General features: G+C 37.7%; 1 protein-coding gene across 1 annotated transcript in view; it reads right to left on the reverse strand.

Annotated features, from left to right (window-relative positions):
* Nucleotides 1-20308, reverse strand: part of ATM (ATM serine/threonine kinase) — a 90174-nt gene that overhangs the window by 55725 nt on the left and 14141 nt on the right. Inside the window, exons 8-22 of the mRNA XM_080929658.1 lie at nt 19419-19582; nt 17319-17690; nt 16362-16556; nt 15310-15405; nt 13773-13998; nt 12147-12272; nt 9450-9575; nt 8476-8565; nt 6160-6340; nt 5282-5481; nt 3487-3569; nt 3239-3394; nt 1941-2016; nt 1681-1811; nt 40-160 (exon numbers count right to left, since the gene is read on the reverse strand). Of these exons, the coding sequence (XP_080785784.1) occupies nt 40-160; nt 1681-1811; nt 1941-2016; nt 3239-3394; nt 3487-3569; nt 5282-5481; nt 6160-6340; nt 8476-8565; nt 9450-9575; nt 12147-12272; nt 13773-13998; nt 15310-15405; nt 16362-16556; nt 17319-17690; nt 19419-19582 (2343 nt within the window). The remainder of the gene's footprint in view (nt 1-39; nt 161-1680; nt 1812-1940; nt 2017-3238; nt 3395-3486; nt 3570-5281; nt 5482-6159; nt 6341-8475; nt 8566-9449; nt 9576-12146; nt 12273-13772; nt 13999-15309; nt 15406-16361; nt 16557-17318; nt 17691-19418; nt 19583-20308) is intronic.

Here is a 20308-nt window from a genome sequence, read left to right on the forward strand (position 1 = left end):
AGGACAGAGCAGTGCACGTTATCACGTTATCACAGTTACCAGTTCTCTGATCCCTGCCTCTGCCGTCAGGTATGCAGTTTTGAAGGATGTCTGCTGACACTTCAGAGGAAGTGCTTTCAAGCTTCTGGAGGAATCGCCTTGCCTCATATCCTGGAATAATCTTAAAAAAAAGAAAAATCAGTTTATTTCAAACCTTACCTATGAAAACAAAGCATATTGCGGAACAAAAAAACCCCTCCCTGGGGTAAGCCTTCGCTTGAAAGACTACTTAACATTAATCTATATGCCAATTTCTCAGGTAAAAAAAGGTTACAAAGATTTTTTTAAAGTACTCGTCAAATTTGAACACTAAACTCAGGCTGTCAGAAAGACACACTGTCCTCTTAACAAACACGAATCACAGGAGTCCACAAACGTCTGTCAATATGTGCTAATATTTAATCAGCCCAAGAGTGAGCAGCTTAATGCTTCCACCTTCAGTTACAAACAATATCTTATGTGGACAAAGGTTATCAGTGCCTCTTACACATAATATCTATATATTTAAGGCATTTCTGCAATACATTTTGTCCTTGATATTTCCTATAAATCAAAATTTTATAACTTGTCATTTCTGATTCCTTTATCTTGCTAGCTTTTCTTGAAACAGCCCAACATTAAATGTTTAACAAATCAGAGACCAAAAAGACCAACAAATCTTACTTACTGACCATTATAACACTCAACCATAGTCCTCTCTAGCCTGAGAGCTTTAACCTCAGTTCAGGAAGGATTTGAACTCCCACACAGAACCACTGGCAATCTTGACAAGGCACTACTTTCTTACTAAAACAAATGAGGAATGTGATGACTCCTGGTCCATAGAAACATGACTGTCACAGATGCAAGTTGTGGACTCATTAGTTGTAAAATCATAGACCAGTGGTTCTCAACCTTCCTAATGCTGAGACCCTTTAATACAGCTCCTCATGTTTGTGATGACTCTCAACCATAAAATTGTTTTCGTTGGTACTCCATAACTAATTTTGCTATTGTTATGGACTATAAATATCTGTTTTCTGACGGGCTTAGGCAACCATTGTCGGGATCGTGACCCACAGGTTTAGAATCACTTTTATGTGACTACCTGGACAATATCATTATGTTGACTTTCTTTTACTGATCACTTAGGTCTGAATCACATGCAATTCTCAGCTTTGGTGTTTTTAAAGCAGCATATAATTTCTTTTCTAAAAGCATTCATTTATTTCATCATCAATGAACAACCACCACAGCTAAATATTGTTTTAGGTTATAAAAACAGCAATGATTATATGATCATCTGAAGTGAAGAAGCTACCACTTTAATGACTCGCACAAAGCCATGGTAATACCCATATATCCTACACCTCCACAGTGGAAGAGGTGTAGACAGGTGTCAGTCACACCAATGAATAGTACACACCAATAGCTCCATAGTACTAAGCAAGTTACCTCTCAAAGCCAGAGTTTTCACTTGTATGTTGGAGAAAATAATGCTATCTAAGCAAAAGAACTGTCAGATTAAAGAAACACACACACACACACACACACACACACACACAATTGCAGGTACATCCATATATGGATTAAGTGTACATCACAGGCGTTCCACTGATGTCAGCAGCGTTACAAGAGCTTCATGAAAACGTAACACAGTACCTGTTGATTGACCCTGCAGCCAACATCCGAACTTGATGATGATCATCAGCAAGAAATTGTGGAAATGCTTCATTTACAGGGAAGTCTTGTCCTTTTACGTTAAGAATCGCCCATTTGGAATATGGATCAGCCTATAGTAAGATAACAATTTGAGGTTAAATGCAAAAATATTAAGAGAAAAATTTATGATTAGCATGCAGAAATAAAGGTGGCTTTAATAATCCCAATGAAGAGCTGTCTAGTAGCATGGAGTAACTCACCTCAAGCAGTATCTGAAGACACTTTACTAATGCCATTCTTACAGAGAATATACATTTCTTTTCCTTTGTTAAATGCCTGAAATTAGGTAAGATTTTTAATGTAATAATATTCAAAAGAAGCAAAGACAAAAAAAATCAATGGATATTAATATTACCACAGGTTATTTCCAATTTAAATTAATTCTCATTATGTGAAAAATGCCAATGTATTTATTTATCTTCCCTAAAACTGAAGGTAAATTAAAAAAAAAAATTGATGTACATCATTTGTTTTGTATCTTGGAACTACATACTTCGGACAGACATGCTATAGCAAACTAAAGATCGTTTTAGTCGTGATAGCATAGATTTAGTGAATCTAAGTTCTATATATCAAACGGAACGAGGCATGTAAGTTACATGCAGGTGGTCATCTATAAATACCTACTGTTACTGTTAGAACGATGACTTAGGGGGTAAAGGCACCCACTGGACCTCAGTTCAATCCGTGGAGGAGAAATACTGGCTTCTACTAGTTGCTTTCTGACCTGATCATGTGCACCATGGTATGTGCTCTCGACTTACCCACACATCATAAACAAAATGTTAGAAGACGTTTAAAACGTTATTGTGAGACTATGAATAAAATGAACAAAGCCAACTGGTTCATTTGGATCAACAGCAATTCAACTGGTTTTTAGGACTGCTGCACTTTTTTATGCAACATCTGTATCAAGTTATTATGTGATTCAAATTTACAAGGCCATATGCTGAACACCGTAGGAAATAAAGCCTTATTAAAAACAGTGAAGCTTTCCAGGGAATGGAAGACACAGTTGGGGAAATGGCTCAACACGTGTCGTGTAAGTATGAAAGCCACAGCTTGGATCTCCAGAACTCATGTAAAGTAAGATGGAGCAGCACCCATACGCATCTCAAAATGCCTCAGCAAGATGTAAAGCAGAAGAATCCTGTGGACCTGGGAGTCTGGTGTATGCAGCAGCAAACGTTATACCTGCTTCAGAAGGTTCAAACCGAGGACTGACACCCAGAGCTGTCCTTTGACTGCTACAGGAGTGCAGTGACACACGTGTACCCATGCACATGCTGGAGAGTGCAGTGACACACGTGTACCTATGCTCTGTGCTCGTGCTGGTATTCACTAACATGCTCATTAAAAAGAGGAAGATGAATTACGCATACTATTGTTAAAAGTTTCAAAATGTTTTACAAGATACCCAGGAAAAGAAATCTCCAGTGTACAGTTTACCTCTGCATCCAGAGGAGAAAAGTAACTAGAGAAAGAGACTCACACCTACCAAAACGCGCCCATCACTGTCAGGAACTGTCCTCGAGCATTCCTTGTGCTCTCAGTGTCCACACTGCCCCGACCTAGGTTTGTCACTATGTGAACGACATTACTTAAGATCGTTTTACAGACATCTTGGTCACGCCGATGCAGAGAACATACAAGGCTGTGGCAGAAAAGCTTTAATGTTATACGCTTACAAGAACACTGTCAGTTTACAATTCAAAGTGAGCGTGACATATGGCTTTTATTTCTTACGATAATGGTTGCAGAAGTTCGACAACATCTTCCATGGGCAGCGAATGCTCTTTTCCAGGGAGATCCTTCAAAAGCACTAAGTACTAAGATGGTTTAAGAGAAAAAGAGAAAGCCAGTTTTACCCACAGATCACCTACTTTTAAAAGCATATATAAACAAGTTCAAACATGCACATAGCTATAAATCTCCAAGCACAGCATATAATAAAATTATCTTTAAAATCAAATAGTGGCTTTAAAACTCAGCATAAAAATCTTAAATGGTTAAAAATCCTGACCATAAGTCATGGAGAACACATACTCTCACAGCGGGGAATCTATCAATTACCTGGTTACGTAACTAAGGAGTAGAAATAATCTCCATTTCTGAAATTCAATAAATGACCATTAGTGTCACCACTGCAGTTAAAAGATAAAGAATGTGAAACTATATTCTGTCTCTACATCCCAGAATAATGCTTGCTCTGCTAAGTTCAATGGTGAAAAACTACTGAATTCTGAGGAGCTAAGATTAATGCTTAGAAGTAAAATATTCTAACCTACCTACTCACCAGGGTAACTTTGCAACTATGGGTTACTATTCATATAAAGAGCTGCTTTGTAAGTAAACATTTACAATGTAGTTTTAACCAAGCAATCAATTTCTCAGAGGCTTAAGTAATTTTCTAGTTACAGCAAAAAATCCTAAGAGACATTTCTCATCTCTCTCTCATATCATACGAAGAATTTGTTAAAAATCCTCCTTAATGCCTAACATGTGAGTCATATGTAATGTTACTGAGAATGTAAAATCATCTTAAACATCAAAGCTTTAAGAAAAGCATATGACCCTCCCACTCATCAGTGGTAAGAGTGTACTAGAGTGTTCATGAAGAATAAAGCCAAGGGTCTATACAATGAAACTTATTTTTATTAGAGAATGCCTGTGCACGTTCAAGACATCCATGACAAGAATTTCATTACATTGTTAGGAATTTACCAGGTATGTCCGCTCGTTTATCAGAACCAATGATATAACCATAACACACCGAGAATATATTCAACAGGCCAGGAGCTATTTCCAACTGTTTCCTGGAAATGAGGTAAGGCAATGTTCCATATGATAAGAACTTAGTTTCTTAAAAGGTTACTGGGTGAACAAATTCATTATTTGTTCATGAAAACCTAAGGCTTTCATTTTGTCTTATAAAGACAAACAAGGTAGCTATAAATTTCTGCAGAGGAAAAAGAAATAAGCCATACAGTTATGAATTAAAACTGAAGGTATGTGTTAGTAAGCATTAGTTTAAAGGCCAAAATTCAGACCTCAAATTCCATGTTATAAATTGTTTTTATAGTCAAGATCTTTGTTTTGCTGACTGCTAATTACACTCAGAACCTCAGCATTTCAAAGAAAGACTTTAGTACAGGCAAGCCAGGGGTACACAGGGAGAACCTATCTCAGTGAGGATGTTTCGTGTTTCAGTCTATAATAATTTGTGAGAATTACACCAAATGATATTATTCAAAATACTGTCAAGTTTTAATGCTTCAACATCGCTTCAATTCTTCTCGTGGCATGTTAAAGAAAGACTGAGAAGTCTAGGCACAACGGCACAGGCCTCACCCCATGCGCTCAGTGAGACAGCTTCAGCCTGGTCCGGGAGACACATACACATAAAATAAATGCAGAATGTATTTTACGACTGGTCCCAGATTTATCTTCCAAAAAATTAATCTCAAGCCTCCAAGGTTACTGTTGCACTTTCACATGTCTAACACGGCAACACCAGACAAAATCTGAAGTTCTGACTCACCATGTGTAGGTGGAGGGATTTCGTAAGATCGAGTGAGCTAGAATCAAGTAACATTAACAATTTCCTTCTAATATCAGCTCCTCTAAAAGACACTGTATGGCTCTGAGACGCAGTTACAGAATGGCATAAGAATCTGAGCATGTCTAAAAGGAGATGGTCTTGTTTAGAAAGGTAGTCGGCAGTTAAAGGACTCGTGGCACCTAAAAATAAAAGGCACTTATTAACACTAGGAGAGGGCACAACAGACAGACGTATAATCTCAAACATCTCTCCAGCTTTCCACAGTCCAAATGATCTATTGTTTAGTTTCTTCTAAACTACTTTACATTTTAAATTCTCCCATGAAGAGTAAAATAAGAAAGTAATAATCTGACTTTAAAATGAGAGTAGTTTAGAACGTGTAGTAAGGAGGAACAGTGAATTTGGCTCAGCAAATAAGAGCGCTTGCACACAGCTGACAACTGAATTAGAACTCAGAACCCACAGTGCACAGTGGCGAGAACTGACTCCTAGAACACTGTCCTCCAATCTCCATGTATGACAGTAACACACAAGGACACAGAAAAGAATAATGTGTGTGTGTATATACAAATTAGAATACACACCCTTAATCTCAGATCATGGGAGGCAGAGGCAGATGGATCTTTTTGAGTTTATAGGTCTACATAGTGAATTCCAAGACAGAGCTACAGAGTAAAACACAGTCTCTGGGGGCTGGGGTTGGAGGGTTGTTAAAAGTCTTAATAGAAGAAGTACAATCCAAGTAGATTATACCTAAGGGAAATGAAATTATCATTAAAGGTCTTTTCAATAAGGCTCCTTACTGCGCCAAAGGGAAGTAAAATGGTAACAAACTCAGAGCAGTAAAGACTCATTACCAACAGCATTCTGGTTCTCTCCATAGTCATTGGCATCGCTCATGGTAGTAGCAGGGTAGCCACTAAATAGACCTGTGGATGAGGGACCCTGTGCCTCCATCAGACTTTCACCACCACCATCATCCTCCTCTTTCACCGAATGTACTTCTCCATAGTCAAATGGCTTTTTTGAACAGGATGCCTTTACAAAGGAGAAACAAAGGTGTTTTCAACTTCTTTCAGAAGAACCTTAATTCACCATTTTGTAGGGAAGTGGATATACAAACTGAAATCTGCTTAGAAAACAGGGTAATAAATAAAACTTTTAAAATACTTTCTTATATTAAAAAGTAGCATAGGCCAGCAAGATGGTTCATGGGATAAAGGTACTTGCTGTTGATGACCTGAACTGAATCCCTGGAACCCACATGTTAGGAAGCGAATAAACTCCAGCAATTGCACTCTGACTTCCACGAATGTACTGTGACACATGCGCAGACACATATGCATACAGATATAAAATAAGTAAATGCAATAAAAACGAAGTTTTATACAGCAGTCATTCTGTATTGTATTTATACATTCGCACACCACTATGTACCCACACACACAGAACAATCCTTGCAACATTTAATAGAAATGTTAAAAGTTAGCACTAGAGACAGACAGAAGCATAGAAAAAGTATCAATTATTAGGGCTATTATGTAGGACAATAGCAATATCCTGCATCCTAATCACATCTGAAATCAAAAATGGTTGAACTAAAGCTGGCACGGAGGCATGTGCCTGTCTGTAATCCCACCTCTTTGGATACTTGAGCCTAGAGTTCAAGGCCAGCCTGGGCAACACAACTAAGATCCTATCTTAAAACAAGCAAACAAAAACGCTCCCTAAATTCTTACACCTTCCTTTGAAAAAGCCAGTTCCTTTCTGGAATTTCTCTTGCCTCCTTCAAGTGCACAAATATAAAAAGACAAGGAGTCTCTGTGCCAAAACTATTGGTTAGAAGAGGAAAGTGACTTGAGACATTAAGTAAGAGCGGATGGGTTTGGCAGGGGTGTGTACTCCTAGACAGACTGCCTGCGAGGTTTAGGCAGGATGACTATCCAAAACTCACCACCAAACTGATCAAAACCAAAAAAAAAAAACAAAAAAAAAAAAAAAAACAAAAAAAAAAAAACTATCACCACCACCACCAAAACCTAGAGGGCAGATGGATTCTTAAAGAATGTGTTACTCCTTAAGAGATATACAGGTACTGCTCCCAAGGTGTGGAATGCCATGACTGCCAAAGAGAGCACAGCAGTATGTACTTCCTAAGTAACTATAGTGACAAGGAAAAACTATTTGTCATGAAATAAAAAATGATGGCTTTAAAGAATATTTTTTTACCCAGTGAGCTATTAAAAGTGAACAATTAAATGTAAAAAAGCATGTCACAGAAGATGCCATATAAGTACCACAGTAAAAATATGCCCCTAAAAGACAAGGGGTTTCCCCTACTTTGGGATATCTCTCTCTCTCTCAGAAATAATTTTGCTGGGTATGGTGATACACACCTTTAATCCCAGCACTCAGAAGGCAGACCACTGTGAGTTCAGGGCCAGTCTGGTCTACACAGCAAGTTCTAGGCTAGCCAAGCTGTATAATGAGAACATATCTTAGATAATAAATTGAAACTTTCAATTATTGAGTAGAAAACTAAAAGACAACCAAGTTACTTTGCCAGGTACTGATCTTAGGAAGAAATCAGGGCAAAGAGTTAAGAGCATTGACTGCTCTTCCAAAGGTCCTGAGTTCAATTCCCAGAAACCACATGGTGTCTCACAACCATCTGTAATGGGATCCTATGCCCTCTTCTGGTGTGTCTGAAGCAGCTACAGTGTACTCATATATGTAAAATAAATAAATAAATTTTTTTAAAAAAAAGAGGAAATCAAATACATGTTCTCCTTAATGCAATAAGCCCATTAAAGGCTACATTTATTTAAAAAACATCCAACATGCTGTATACCATGAGATGCCTATCTACTCATTAGGTATTCCAACAAATATTTGCAATTTAGGACTGGCAATATAGGTCAGTAGGTAGAGGTTTTTCATGCAAGTCTGACATCCTGAGCTCGATCACTGGATCCGAGAAAGGATAGACGTGAACCCACTCCCTAGATCTAGTTACCCTGATTTTCACATACACTATAGTACACATGCACTGGCTTGCTTGTGCTTGCTTACCTCCCTTACACTCGCGCGCGCGCGCACACACACACACACACAAATTTTACTGCATCTCAGAATCAAATTAGTAAAAAAAAAAAAAAAGAATTCATACTTACTAAACTTTTACAAATGTCTGCAATGTCGTTCATAAACTTTGATGTTAATAATCGTAGGAAAAATCCAGAGACCATCTTGTTTGGAGTATGCTGTAATTTGAAGACAGACACAAGGAATGAAAAACAAAAGGAATACATAGTTTTTGTAATACTATTTTCTCTACCTTGAATGAGATGTAGATAGGAGTTCAGAACTGAGACCAAGTTATAAGTTAAGCTACATTACCAACTTTCTTTATCTTTGTGTTTATGTATCATTATGGTATCAGCTACTGATCCTAGACATAATAAGCAGTTAACTATGGTTTATTCTATCATTTCATGCTTTCTGCACACATGCGTGTGCGCACGCACGCGCGCGCGCGCGCGCACACACACACACACACACACACACACACACACACATAAATGCAGGTAAGATACCAAAAAAACAAAACTAGAAGCTATTGAGCTGCTTGTGTGTTAATTTCAAATACTGTTCCGATTCCTGAAAACACTCTAGCCTGGTTTGGCTACCCCAGCAGATAAAATCAAAACAAGGATAACATATGGCAGCACTTTTCCCATCAAATGCTACATAAGATGACATGGGTTAAAGGAAGTGACATTTGGACTACTGTCATTTATCTTTGTTGGTTCTCTACAGAATGAGCTCCATCCTAGGATGGCATTATTTTATCTTTGTAGCATTCATCCTCTGTGGTCTAGTTGTTATGAGAGAAAAAAACACCACACACTTGTTAACAATTAACAAACTAATGAAAGTACGCTAGCAATAAAAGACTCATCTATGTACATATGTATGTACATATATAGGTAAAGTTATGAAATTGTTTCATGAGGAACCAATATTCTCTGAATGTTTTTATCATTCAGTTTAGTTTTAGATCAGCGCATAATAGACCAAAAACTCAACACCACGAAATAATATGTCCCATGAATTGGCTATAGTGTTAAGAAGACACTACTCTTACCTTGGGATGCCTACACAAGCAACTTGTACACAGATGTATCACATTTCTCAATGAACCAACTCGTGACTCCTCACTTGTCTTATTTTTGAACAGAGAGACACTTTCTCCTGCACATTGCATTAGAGACTATTTTAAAAAAGAAAAAAAAAAGACAAATTCTGGCTGAAATAACAACTTAGTATTTTTATTTTGAAATTTCATTTAAGAACAAAAATTCAATATATTTACAAACTGAATATGAAACTGGGATTTGGGCTGATATTAGTATTTAAGAAAGGCTGGCCAGAGGCCAGCTGGGGCTAAAAGCTGACTCCTGTAGGGATAGTTTTGATGCTACAGTCCTGTTCCCCAATTGGGTCTTGATCTGTCAGTAAAGAAGCCATTAGCCAATTGCTGGAAGGATAGAATAGGCCGGACTTCCGGGTCCCTGGAGGCAAGGAAGAAACTCAAGGAGAGGAGAGACAGAGTTGGCCATGCCTCTGATGGAGAAAAGTTGATCAGATGTGACATCTCGAAACAGAGTAGCCACACAGGCTGCTCCTACAGGTGGGTGCTTGGAGGAGTTTAGCAGGGACTAGAGCTACTAAAGTGTAGGGAAGGTGGGAGGTGCAGAACTAAGAAATACTGGTAAGGGCGGGAGATAAGCGCTCAGCAATTGTGTCAAAGGGCAAGTTGAAACTGTTTCTTTTATCCTCGGATTCAAGGGAAGCTGGGTGGGGGCTGTAGCTGTTCTTAGGCGGGGTAGCAAAAGCTACACACTTTGGACTCCCAAGGGAAAAGGGCAGACGGTCATGCAACAAGATTACAGTGATAAACACCCAAAAAGACAATTGACAAATCTAAGCAATTGTGTGGCAATGAACCTGTAATCTCAGTGCTCAGAGGGTAAAGAGCATTAAATTCCAGGCTAGGTAACCATATAGTAAGACCTTTTCTCAACAAAAATAATAACAAAGTTCCACCACAGTCTTAACAGTCTGCTTCCTTTGCAAATCCTAACACAGATACACTAGTATTAGAGATGAAGAAAGCTGTAAGTGGTGGCCAATGGCTTTGACCCAACCACTCAGGAGGCAGAGGGAGGTGGATCTCTGTAAGTTTAAGCCAGCCTACTCTACAGAGTGACTTCCAAGTTCCAAGACAGTGAGGGTTACACAAAGAAACCTTGTCCCATAAATAAATCAACAAATGAATAAACAGAAATGAACAAAGTTTTAAAAGCTTAGAAACTACCTAAATAATATACCTGTCTTAGTCAGGGTTTCTACTCCTGCACAAACATGACCAAGAAGCAAGTTGGGGAGGAAAGGGTTTATTCAGCTCACACTTCATATCACTGTTTATCACCAAAGGAAGTCAGGACTGGAAATCAAGCAGGTCAGGAAGCAGGAGCTGATGCAGAGGCCACGGAGGAGGGATGTTACTTACTGGCTTGCTTCCCCTGGCTTGCTCAGCCTGCTTTCTTATAGAACCCAGGTCTACCAGCTCAGGGATGGCTCCACCCACAATGGGCTGGGCCCTCCCCCCTTGATCACTAGTTGAGAAAATGCCTTACAGCTGGATCTCATGGAGGCATTTCCTCAACTGAGGCTCCTTTCTCTGTGATGACTCCAGCTTGTGTCAAGTTGACACAAATCCAGCCAGTACAATACCCAACAAGAGTTCTTTATTACAAATCATCTTGGGGAAAAAATTTAAGAGTACAGATAAAAATCAATGTGTATAGCTAGACATGGTATATACTTTAAACCCCAGAATTTAGGAGGCCCAAGGAAGACATTCTGAGTTTCAGGACAGTTAGAAACCCTCCCTCAAAAAACAGTATTCTAATGAGATTTCATTGTGATATGAGATCATTTAACATATGTATTTATTACTGGCTTAAAATAATTTCACATTATAAGGAAGGGCACAGTATTTCTTTTAGACTGTATAAGTAGAATAAAAACGTTAATCTATACATACTGAGCACCTATCTAAAATACAGAGGACAAAACTATTCCAGAATTTGGAATATTTACATATATATAACAAGATATCATTGGGATATCCCAAATCTAAATACAAAACCTGTTTGTTTCATCAACACTGTGCTGGCTAGGTTTTTTTTTTTTTTTTTTTTTTTTTTTTTTGTCAATTTGACACAAACTAGACATATGAGAAGAGGGAATCTTAATTGAGAAACTGGCTCATAGGCAAGCCTGTAGGGACATTTTCTTGATTGATCATTGCTGTAGAAGAGCTCAGTCCATTGTTGGCAGTGCCATCCATGGGCAGGTCCTGGAGTAAAAAGCCAAGCAAGCCTGGGGGAGCAAGCCAATATACAGCACTCCTCCATGGCCTCTGCTCTCCACCTCCAGGATCCTGCCCTGGCTGCCCTCTACAACGATCTGTGATCCTGAGGGTAAATCAAATAAACCTTTCCTCCCCAGGTTGCTTCTGGTCATGGTCTTTATCACAGCAACAGAAAACTAAAGACAGCAACCCATGTCTACATTTTGATTATGAAGGCAGATGTGAAAATTTTCACCTTTACGGTTGTGCTGTAACTAAACATTTCCAACTCTAAAGTATTTCAGATTTCCTATTTTCAGATTAGGGACATTCAACTTATACAAAAGTTTATTCTACGTGACTTTTCCAGAAATTCAATTCACTTAAATGCGTCTAAAACTTTACCAGTGTAAAATTTCCTACCTTGGCTTTCTGGAATAATTCTGATTTATATGCTTCATCTTCAGTTATTACACCCATATAGCAATAGCAGCCAAGAACACCCACCAAAAGACGTGAACACCGGACAAGTGTTTCTGAACTTGTAATCTTAAATCATAAATTAAAAAATACAGCATTAGATATACATAAATCTATGTAGTTTGAAATTACCTCTGGAAGAACAAGTTCCCATACATATGAAGAAATAAAAATTCAACATTGTTAAAGCTGAAATACTCTTAAATAATACTTTAAGACTAACTCAGTGATCACTATAGCCATATGAGAACCAATCTGCAAAAAAGAAGAGAAGAGGAGGAGGAAGAAGAAGAAAGCCTAAGTTATTCCTAAAAACAAGCAAGAACACCCAGCAGTGGGGTACATACCGTTAATCCCAGCACTTGGGAGGCAGAGGCAGGTGGATCTCTTGAGTTCTAACCAGTCTGGTCTACAGAGTAAGTTTCAGAATAGCCAAGAGTACAACAGAAAAAAAAAAAAAAAAAAAAAAAGAAGAAATCAACCAACCTAAATAAAAAATAAGCAAGCAAGCAAATAGACACATAAATAAGAAAACAGTAGAAAACTAAATTATTTTAGATTAAACTAGCTACAGCTGATAAAGCAGCCCATCAGTAAGTGGCAATGAGAGAAACAGCCGCACTGTTTCCACTTGGTTTCTTGGGTCCTTTTCTGGGGCTGCTTATTTCACTCCTTTGGGAGTTTATTAAGTTTTTCAATTTTGTCATTTACATAACAGAAAACTTTGTGGAAGATTTAGAGATTAACAAACAATTATGCCCTTTAAACAAATTATGGCAAAGGCTGAGATATATAAGCACATAAGAATCCATGTCATAAAGAAGATACTAATTAAACGCCCTTAAAATTGAAATACTATATAGTATGAATTGTTGGTTTTTGGTTTTTCAAGACAGGGTTTCTCTGTGTATCTCTGGCTGTACTGGAAATCGCTCTGTAGATGAGGCTGGCCTTGAACTCAGAAATCTGCTTGCCTCTGCCTCCTGAGCGTTGGCATTAAATGTATATGCCACTACACCCAAAACTATGAAACCAGTATGTGAAAAATGACTGTGGCTGAGCGAATATAAGGCTTTCACAACAAATGTAACACTTGATTACCTAAATACATGGACTGGGATAGATACACACTGTACATGGAGGAAAATGGTGCTTTACAAGAGAGTAGCATACGTGAGTTTGTGATGTGACAAAGATAAATCATTGGACCGCTAAGGTCAGGGTACAGGTACATTTCATAGCTTTATGACCATTCCTCTTGTTTCAAATGTAACAACTAGATTTTTCTTCTGTGACTAAATCTCCGTCCTATGTCCGGCTATGTTCATCCCGTCATGACATTCCTAGACGCATGCCAGCACACCTACCCACCACACTATCTAAAGAGTTGTCTCCAGAGTCCTTGGAACCGAGCATCTCAAGACCACTGTTTTCCCTTCCTCTGTGCTAACTTTCCCACTTGTTTATAGCCAGGCTTCCTCATCCTTTGTGCCTTTTGCTCTCCCATTTTCCTTCCCAACAACCGCACAAGTTCAAGGATGGACCTCAATTGTCTTTAAGAAATCTCACCTCAGAGGAGTAATTATTTAAAAGCTGTTCTGATAATCCCAGAAGATAATGATCCAACGATTCCTTGAGATTTTGGTGGACAGAGAAGCCAACGCTAGATTGAAGTTTTTCTACAGCAAATTCTTTGACAGGAGTTAAAAAATCCATCTTGTCAAAAGTTGTCTGAAGAAATAGCTCTTGGACTTCTGAAAACGAAGGCTCTTCTTTGTCTTCATAATGTTGCTCACTTCAGGAGTGAGATTAATGATTAATAACCATGATCTAATATTTTTTAACTCATTTACAACACATTACAAATAAAATCATCAAGAAAGCATTTACACGATTCAAAGACTGCTGATAACATTTTTGAATTATTCTACCAAATGCTTCTCTTCTTTACGCTTTTATGGCCAATTGAATTGGATGATTTCATTATTAGTAGCAAATTTTACTCACAAAAGCGTGTTAGTTACAGTTCAAAATACAAATTCAGAGATATTTTTAGACACTAACACTGGACAACTGAATGCAATTACTAAAAACAACTGCCTTCTTTTCACCTCATTTCCAAAATAAGTGATTCCTCTTTCCTTGTAAAGAAGTGAGAGACTGGTTATCTTCATATCACTGAGCTATTTCAAGTCACGGTGCCAAATGCAATTCTCTGAGCCAATCAACTAAAAACGAGTTTTTAAATATTTTCACGTTAATTCTAATAAAGCTTTGTTTTTCACATTGATGCTAGTTACACTGTTCAAGAGGGTCTCCAAATCCTGATTCCAAGATTTGCTTGCCTCAGCTGCCCAGTGTCTGGACCACAAAACATCATTATAACCAGCCCTCACTAGTTTTCCTTTTGTTCTGCCATCTACTTAGCTAGTTAGACGGAGTGACACTGTGTGTGTGTGTGTTTATGTGATGCACAACTTGTCAAAAGTCAGTTTGTCCTTCCATCATGTGAGTCTCATGTCCCAGGGACTGAACTCAGGTTATGATGTTTGAGAGATGGCTGGCTCAGCAGTTAAGAGCACTGACTACTCTTCCAGAGGTCATAAGTTCAATTCCCAGCAACTACATGGTGGCTCACAACCATCTTTAATGGGATCTGATGCACTCTTCTGCTGTGTGTGAAGACAGCTAGAGTGTAATCATATAAATAAATAATTTCTTTAAAAAAAAAAATAAGAAAAATGCCTTTACCTACTAAGCAATCTCAATGGCACTTTTTAAACCCTAACAAGCTTTACTCACAACATATAAACCATGGGTCCCTAGTAAACACTCACTTCACATAAATTTTATGTCCTTAATTTTGCATAACTATTCAGCTTTTATTCTCTTAACACTTGGTGGATGTTACAGTAAACAGTAATAAAGAGGTCGTCTTTGTTTAAAGTAATAGAACGTAAACTATAATCACTAATAAACTTCTTTCTGTTTAGCAATAGGGATACTTCTTCATAATTACTAATAAGATGAGCTCCCACCCTGATAGAATTACCTTTCTAATTAATGCTATATCTTAAAATGTCACGTATTTTCTTATGTAACATACCATTCTGGCACACTTTGAAAAAACTTCATCGCAGCTTTTGAATTTTTCATAGTGAGACTTACAAGAATTTTTTCCAGTACAAGATGAGGAAAGTTACTAAAAAGAAAACAAAAAGCTTTAATTAAAAGACTATTTACCATTAAGAAAAAAAAATCTAACCTCCATGTATGTATAGCTACAAATTATGATTCTTAAAACTCAGATCCCACACTTAAAATGCCTTCATCTGTCCTGAATCACTAGTATTGGGGGGTTTATTAATGGCCAAAAGAAGGCATTAAGATCCTTTGAAACTGGAGTTACAGACACAGATAAACCAGAGAAGATCACAGTTGTCAGCCTTCATGTGTCTTTTGTCTGAGGATTCAAGGGAAGCTGGGTGGGGGCTGGTAGCTTGGCCCACTTGCCAGAGCAAACAATGTCACAAAGAAACACTACAGACCAGGTGTGCTGGCACAGGCATTTAATTCTAGCACTCAGGAGGCAGAGGCAGGGGAATCTACGTAAGAGGCCAGCTTGGTCTTGGTCTATCTATATAGGGAGTTCCAGGCCAAACCAAAAGAAAAAAGAAGAGGGGTGCTAAATTTATTGGGAGAAAGACATTTTGATCCTACAGTGGGGTAGGTAATCATGATAATTTATTGCGTGGTTTTTTTGTCTGTTTGTTTTTTAAAGAAGCTATAGTTTTCAATGTGTTCCTCATAAGTAGATTACAACTATTTAAGAAAATAATATATTAACTGTGATTTAAACATTTTACAATGTATGTATCAAATATTAGATGGCATATCACAAATATGACTACTTTTTATAAATGTTAAATTTTATGTGCCTATCCTTCTTAAAAACTCCCATATCCTATAGTGAGATAATCTTTTATTTCAGAAATGATCCAGCACAAAGATACAGATGATTTTTAATATTTTGGAGAGAACTTCAGGAAATTCTGCATTGTGAGTATAAAATAAAGCTATCTGATACCAAATATGTAATGAGAGTCTTATAAAAGAACAATACAAGAATGCAGGAGTAGGCCAATAAAGCAGAATTACCTCTGAAGAATTGGAGGCAGCTCTGTGCTGTCTTCTAAGTCATCCTCTAACTGGTAGAATAAAAGCCATCTCATTATTGACTCCTTGGCAGAAAAACTTCTATTTACTTCACACACACTTGGTTCGGTTCCCGTTCTTAGTGCATCTGGAACTACACAGATGCTAAGTGCCAAAGTCAGGCAGCGTATTGAAGGACTACAAAGAAACACAAGGAGATTGTTGGAAGCAAGCTCTCTGAAGGGCGGACGCCTTACCTCTGCTGCTTACCACTAAGCCTGTCATGCTCAGAGCAATTCGGGGGAACATTTTGTAAAAAAAGTTGTGAAGGGAAGATTACATTTGAGGAAACTCTTTTGGTTTAAAATTTTTGTCTTGGGGGCTGGAGAGATGGCTGCTCTTTCAGGTCTTGTGTTCAGTTCCCATACTGTGGCTCACAGCCATCTATCCTGGGATCTGATGCCCTCTTCTGGCACGCAGGTGTACATACAAATAGAGCATTCAAACACATAAATCTTTAAAAAATTGTCCAATAAAAATGTACAGAGCTACGGAAATGTTTATGAATATTGAATAATTATAAATTATAGTTAATAATTTAAAATGTAAACGTCAGAACATGGCTCAAATCTTTAAATCTAGCACCTGGAAAGTAGATGCAGCAGATCTCCTAAGTCTGAAGCCAGCCCTAACACAGACTTACACAGTAAGACCCTAACACAAAAGATATGAAAAAATAAAAAATAAAATTGTCCTTCACAAAAACAACACAAAATAAGAAAAACAAAACCAAAACAAAACAAAAATAATATAAAAGCTGTATTATTAAGTGTTTTGGGCCAAACAACAAAAGCACCCAAAACAGATTTTAATATATCTTTTGCTGAAGTAACAAACTACAAAAATAATCAGGTATATACACTTGTGTGTTTACGTAAAATCAAATATAATAGAACCTACCTTGAAGGTTTACAGGCTGATCCAGTAAATAACTTCCAGAATTCTCTGTCCAGTTCTACTAAACTACCTTGAATAATGGCCCCAAGTAAAGCAAAGTTTTCAGTTTGTGTTTGTTCAGAACTTATACCACGAAAGGTAATACACCAAATTTTAATCCATAGTTTCAATAAATCTGACTTTTGAGTGCTTTCTAGGTTTGATCTCTTGCCTTGACATAAGGCAACTTCCGTAAGGCACCGTAACACATATGGGATGCGTTCTCCATGCCGCTGTTGAGGCAGAAGCTGGTACAGGATCAGTATTAATGGAGACAGCTCACAGTTAGGTAAACTGGAAGGATATTTTGATATTAATCGGGTTGTAATCTGTAGCCTGAAAGGAAAAAAAGAAAAGGATTATTGTGAATTTTTTTCAATCCTTCATTAACAGCATAAAAGAAAACAAAGATGCTAACACTGTACCTTTCCGTATCCTAACTAAAGTACCATCTTCACTCTTCACCATAGTGTTTCCAAGTAAATTAACTCCTGATACAGTCTAAGCCCTGCTGCCAATTACAGAAAGGAGATTACACCATCTGACTGGCTACATCTTTACATAAAATCTCAGAAACAACATTTCTGATCTTTTGACAAAAAAATTCTTCATATTAGAAAAATATAACCTAAACACTTGTCTTTGACACCAATTTATCATTCATTTCGGTGTTCTGTGAATATTCCAGAATAACAGTCCTCAACCTGTGGGTCACAAACCCTTTGGGAGTTGACCCTTTCACAGGGGTTGCATATCAGATGCCCTGCATTTTAGATATTTACATTATGACTCATAACAATAGTAACATTACAGTTATAAAGTAGCCACACGAGAACTGCATTAAAGACTTGCAGCACTGGGAAGGCTGAGAACCACTGCTCAAGGAGCACTACTCAAAACCAGGAGTCCTATGTTATTCTTTGCCCCATGTCTAAAGTGTGGCACATATAAGCCATTCCATAACTGTTTGTTTTATGAGGCAGGGTTTCTCTGTGTAGCCCTGGCTGGCCTTGAACTCAGAGATCTAGCTGCCTATGCCTCCTAAATGCTGGGATTAAAGGCCTGAACCACATCCACCCAGCTAGTAATTCTCGATTAAATAGACAGATTAAGAATCTAAAGTAGTAAAAGGATTATACAATCTGTAGAGAAACCAGAAAAAAAAAAGTCAATGAAGCAGATGCAGAAACCCACAGCCAAATGTGGAGCTGTGGGTCTCCAGGGAAGGGTCGTAGGGGCTCAGAGACTGAAGTAACAATCATGGAGCCTGCAGGGGTCTGAGGTGGGTCCTCTGCATGTATTTTATGGCTGTGTAGCTTAGTGTTCTTGTGGTCTACTGGGTAGCCTCATCCAGCCTTTAATGAGGGTGTGTGTCTAGAATTATTGTAGGTCATTATGCTGTGTTTGGATGGTATCTCTGGGAGGCCTGCCATTTTCTAAAGAGAAATGGAGGAGTGGATCTGGGCGAGAGGGAGGTGGGGAAGGAGGAGAAACCAGAGGAGTGGAGGGAGGGAAAACTGCAGTCAGGATGTATGTATGTACTACAGGAAAGAATAAAATCAAAACAAAATCTGAAGTAGAACTGTCAAAGACATACAATAAATATAAGCTGAGCAGTAACAAAATCTGTATAGCTTTTCCCACAACTCAATTACATATAAATATTCCAGCAGCATGGAGAAAAGTACCCTGCCTCCACAAAAACTAAAACAAAAACTGTTACATCTCTTCAGGCATACTGGGTAACATTTCTAGAGTTGGTCCCTTTCATCATAGAAAACAAGGCCTGACTAGATACAGTCTAATTATCCTATTCCGAGTTAATCTGTGATTATAGAGTTGTGCATTTAAATATGAATGAAAAAGAAACAAAATTAGGTGTTAGAGAGGTAACCTTGTTTAACACAGGAGATGAGCCTTTAGTGACTATATCATCAATGTGCTAAAGCAATCACACGTCACTCGGCTACTAATATCAGGTCTGGGAAGAGTCAAATAACAGCTCTGGTCAAGGAGGCTTTCTAGGAAAAATGATTGAAATGACACCGAATTAGAAAATATTACCACGGCACAAGATCAAAATCATTCTGTGACTTCTGAAGATAATCTTTTATCACTTCCCAGCCTACGTCTATCTTCCTTCTCTTGCAAGGCACACTGTAATCAGATTCCCTTTGTGTTGCATAAGATTGAGAAATCTCCACAGATCTGGTATCTGCATTAAAAAGCTGCAAAATAAAAAACATTTTTATTGCAACATTTTTAAAATAAATCATTGGGGAAAATATTCCTCAAATGAAGATATAGGGGCTCATAATTATTAACAAGTTACAGAAATATATAGACATTAAGAGATCAATATTTTGCATAGAAGTAATGACATTCTTATCAAGTATTTGCAAGTAGGGTACTAAGTTTATTTTCTGGGGACATTTACCAAAACTGCAACTAGTGTGTTTTCAACAGGATTAAAATTTAAATTTTCATTTGATTATAGTAGATTACAAAAAAATTAAATTTACATTAACATTTAAGAGAGCAAAATTACTACCAGTATGTCAATCAAATCTATGAGAATAAAATACTCATTTATAGTTCCCAATGGAACACTAAATGAATGAAGCCAGGCACAAAAGTCCACATACATATGATTCTATTTCTATGAAATGTCCAAACAGACAAACCATTCCCAGTTAACAGAAGTAGATTAGTGGCTAAGAGACACAATAATAGATAACCTGGTCGACACGTTTCTGTAGGGGATGGCAAAAGGCTTTGGATAGACTCTAGTGGTTTCAGAACAAAACAATGATGACAATTATTGTAAATATTATCAGCAAGTTTTATGCTACATGAATACTAATTTTTTTTTTTCTGAGACACAGTTTGTGTCCTGAACTAGCTCTGTAGACCAGGCTGGCCTTGGATTCACAGATCTCTGCCTGACTCTGCTT

The sequence above is a fragment of the Micromys minutus genome (genome assembly GCF_963924665.1).
Source record: "Micromys minutus genome assembly, chromosome: 16".
Taxonomy (NCBI): domain Eukaryota; kingdom Metazoa; phylum Chordata; class Mammalia; order Rodentia; family Muridae; genus Micromys; species Micromys minutus.